Genomic DNA, 3,718 nt, shown 5'->3' with positions numbered 1-3,718 from the left:
GCCGCCAGCATCGCACTTACTTGGAGTGGAGCCCATCCTTGCCGTAGGGCTGCAGCAGGTACTGATGGACGATCTTATCCCGCAGCGTCCCTGCCAGCTTGATTTTCTTCCGGGAGCGATGCAGGTTGATGATGTAAAGGGTGATGGACCCCCGGACGTAGTTGTGGCTGCAAAGGGGAGAGTGGGAGCTGAGGGGTGCATTGCCACGTGCCCCGGGAGCATCACCTCCAAGAAGGGGTTTGGGGGTCTCAGCAAGAACAGGCCTCATGCAGCTGTCTGGAGGGGGCATCACTGTCCCAGCTGCCCCTCTGCAAGGAGATGCCACCTCCCCATCACAAAGCCAGGCTCTGCAATGACACCTTCCCAGTCTCCCCCTCCCCTCCTTGGCCAGGGGTGGCACAGCTCAAGGGGGTTCTGGGCTGGTGTCTGGGCAGGGCTGGCAGTCCTGGAGCCCCCCAGGGCCTCGCAAGTAGGAGGCTGAGAACGGAGGGGAGCTCTGTGCACGAGTGGCGTCTGCCCCCGCCACCCCAGACACCTAACTGACAGGTCCAGACACTGATCCTCTGTCCCTGCCTAATCAGGCAGCCCCAAACAAAGGCTATAAAGCACTTTGCACCTGTCAGTTACTGGACAAGGTTTCCTACCGAGCTGGAGGCATGTTGAAAGCATCTGGACTGTGTAAAGAAACAGCCTCTCCTCCTCCACAATAGCAACTTGTGTCTGCGGAGGAGGTGGCCGCCCCCCTGGCTCACTGGGGCGCTTTCAAAGACCTTATCAGCGAAACAATAACCAGGACCGCGCCGGCCCTGGCCAGCCCCGTTCCCAGGCACAGGATTGCTGTGATTTTCATCGGAGGCATCACCATTCCCGTGCGCTCCCTCCACCACCACAGCAGCCAGAGCAGCACCCGAGCACATCCCCTGGGAAGCCAACCTGCCTTGCCAGAGCCAAACCCTGGGCTCCTGCCCCAGCATGTCCTCGGTGGTCCCCATCTCCTGGGGGTCCCGATTATCTCCCCCCTGCAGCCCCCAGCTTCCCTCACTCCGCTTACTTGTGGTAGCTGGTGCAGTGGGCATAAATGCGGAGCTTGTCACGAATGACTCTGCCAGGCCGGGGTTTCCTCTGGAGACCGGCCACGTGGATCGCCAGGACCTTGGGACCGATGAGGCGCTTGTAGAGCAGGGACAGCCAGTAGTCCTGGGGGGCAGAGGGGACAGTCAGCAGCACAACGGTCCCCCCCCGACTCACAGCAGGAGCAGGGACAGGAGAGAGGCTGGCTTCCCTGCTTACAGCCTAGCAAAATTTTGGCTGTTGGGTAAAAATGTTGTGTGCCAGATGTCTGCCCTGGGGTGAGCCTTTTTTTTTGTACGGTCCAAGCCAAAATGGCATCACTGTTTCCAGGAAAGAGATTAAGGGAAGAATACACTGCTCTGCCCGCGCTGAGGGACACTGATACCCTCTAAAGGAGCTTGGCTTTTGGCTGGGCTGCAGGGCATGGGGAGCAGCATGGATGCGCTCGCACGTTCCTGTGGACCTGCACGCAGCCATGCTGCGGCCCGGTGCACCGGCTCCGGCTGAGGCGTGCGGGACGGCCATGTCTCTGGCACAGATGGGTCCCCTCCACCCCACTCCGCACACGGGGCTGGAGCACACCAGAGCTCTCCCATGCTCTCCAGCTCTGTTCGTGGCATGCTGGCTTTGCTGACCACTGAGGGTGCTCTGCTTCCTGGTGATATTTCTCCAGTTTTAACTCCTCCCATGGAGTTAAGCACCCATGAACATAGCATGGGGAAGCCAAGCACTCAAGAAGTAGGAAACGTTCAGCCCCTGCACACATGCGTTAATGATGCAGCCTTTAATTACGTCACCACATACTACTTTTTCCCGCAGGGCATGGCCTCGCTCGGCACACAGGATGGGCCCCAGGCCCCGGGGAGGGAGGTGAGGCTGTGCGGTGACGGAGGCTGCTGCCGGCAGGGCCCCCCCTCATCCGCTGCAGAAGCTGGGAGGTGTGTGGTAAATGAAGCAGGGTTGTGGGAAGGGAAAGGGCAGTCTCAGGCGCTCGCTTGCCGTTCTGCAGGATGGGGCTCTGGCCCCACCACTGCTCCGGGCACCCTGGGTGATGCTGGGGAGATGGAAACCCTCATGCTGCTTCTCTGGGTGCTGCCTGTGGGTGCACTGGGCATTGCCTGGGTGCTGGGGCACCTCCGCACACAGGAGTGCTCTGGATAAACACCCTCTGCGCAACCCAGACTGGCTGCCCCAGAGGGACCATGTGCCACAGGGCAATTGGGATGTTCCCCCCCCACCTGTTGGCAACGTCGGACACCCAGTAGCAATGATCACGCTGGTGCTAGGGACTGCTCTGCCCAGCAGCATCTGACCCGCACAGTGAGGAGGAGCTGCTGCTGGTGTGGAAAGGAGCACGGATCAAGTGCCCCGTGGGTCTGCACACTGCCTGGGGAGGCACGAGGAAAGCCCTGCGTGGTCAGGACAGTGCCAGGACGGGGTCTGCCACCCCAGAGGGGCATGGAAGGGGGAAATGGAGTCTCCAGGGCCCCAGGCTACAGGGCAGGATGGGCAGGTTGAAGAGCAGATCCCTCACACAGGTACAGGTGCCCATCCTGTGGGTGGGAAGCCCTCACCCAGCCCCTGATTAACATGCATTTTGGATGAAGAGGCCAGCAGGTGAAACAGAGCAGTGCTGCAGCAGCAACCGGCACGAGGCGAATACCCACAAGCCAGACTGGACCATCAGTCCCCATCCTCTCTCCAGCCCAGCTCAGCAGAAGCTCACCAGTTCCAGCAGTGCTGGGCTGGCCTGGTAAAGGGAGATCCAAACCCACTTCCCACTTTCTGGGTAAGCTTTCGCCACAGTGCTGGAGAAAAAGCTGCCTCCTGCTCTCCTCTCGCTGCTCCCAGCCAAAACCACGGGGCTTTGTGCCACACCAGCCTGGTAACTGCTTCCCCTGCAAACCCCAGGCCCTGGAGAGGACGTGACAGTGAAGGAAGAGACTCGTGCACGCCGAGGAGGCTCAGCCCGCGAGGCTGAAGGAAGAGACTCGTGCATGCCGAGGAGGCTCAGCCCACGAGGCTGAAGCTCCCGGGGAGGATGAGCTGCAGTTGCTCACAATAAGGGGGAGAAGCAGTGCCCGGCACACTGCCAGCTCCCCAGCAAGCCATGCCAATTAGCAGGCATCACTAAATGAGTAATTTTACCTGAGTTTATGGCGAGGCCAAAGGTGAGCACAGATTGCAGTGTTTAGCCCCACAATCGTGAGTTAAAAATAAATGAGTTCAGCGCTCCGAGCTACCTAGCAGCTCAGGCTCTTAGGTCTTTCTAGCAGCCCCCTTGGGGTTTGCCACCTCCTCTCCATATTTCCACTGATGGGATGCTGCTCTCACCCACAAGCCATGGGAGCGATAGAGGCCAGAAGGTTCGTGGCCACCCTTGAAATTTCCATATGGTCTCAAGAGCTGATTTGCAGGGGACTTGCGATGGCCATGTCGTGATGGGGAGCTGGAACCAGCAGCTCCAGCCTCCGGCTCAGCACCTGCCCCTCCAGGCAGGGGGTTTCCTGGGGGTTTGCTGCTTCGACACCAGTGTCCCTCCACTCTCAAGGCTCAGCAGCAGCAAGGTTTGCAGCATGGGGGTGCAGGGAGCTGCCCAGCCCCGCAACCTGCCCTGGTTGCTGCCAAATCTCTTGTCTCGGTGTAC

At 60.1% G+C, this 3,718-nt stretch overlaps 1 protein-coding gene across 1 annotated transcript in view; it reads right to left on the bottom strand.

The window, feature by feature from the left end:
• The window catches only part of HPS1 (HPS1 biogenesis of lysosomal organelles complex 3 subunit 1), a gene marked incomplete at its 5' end in the record, with an annotated part of 7,279 nt that extends 6,082 nt beyond the window's left edge, over positions 1-1,197 (bottom strand). Inside the window, 2 exons of the mRNA XM_035899227.1 lie at positions 21-167; positions 1,052-1,197. Coding sequence (XP_035755120.1) covers positions 21-167; positions 1,052-1,197 — 293 coding nt within the window. The remainder of the gene's footprint in view (positions 1-20; positions 168-1,051) is intronic.
• Between the last annotated feature and the right edge of the window lie 2,521 nt (positions 1,198-3,718).

Source organism: Egretta garzetta, unplaced genomic scaffold (genome assembly GCF_000687185.1).
Source record: "Egretta garzetta isolate BGI_Z169 unplaced genomic scaffold, ASM68718v1 scaffold998, whole genome shotgun sequence".
Lineage (NCBI taxonomy): Eukaryota > Metazoa > Chordata > Aves > Pelecaniformes > Ardeidae > Egretta > Egretta garzetta.
Note: the sequence above shows the minus strand (reverse complement) of the source record. Positions and strands in the feature narration are given on the sequence as shown.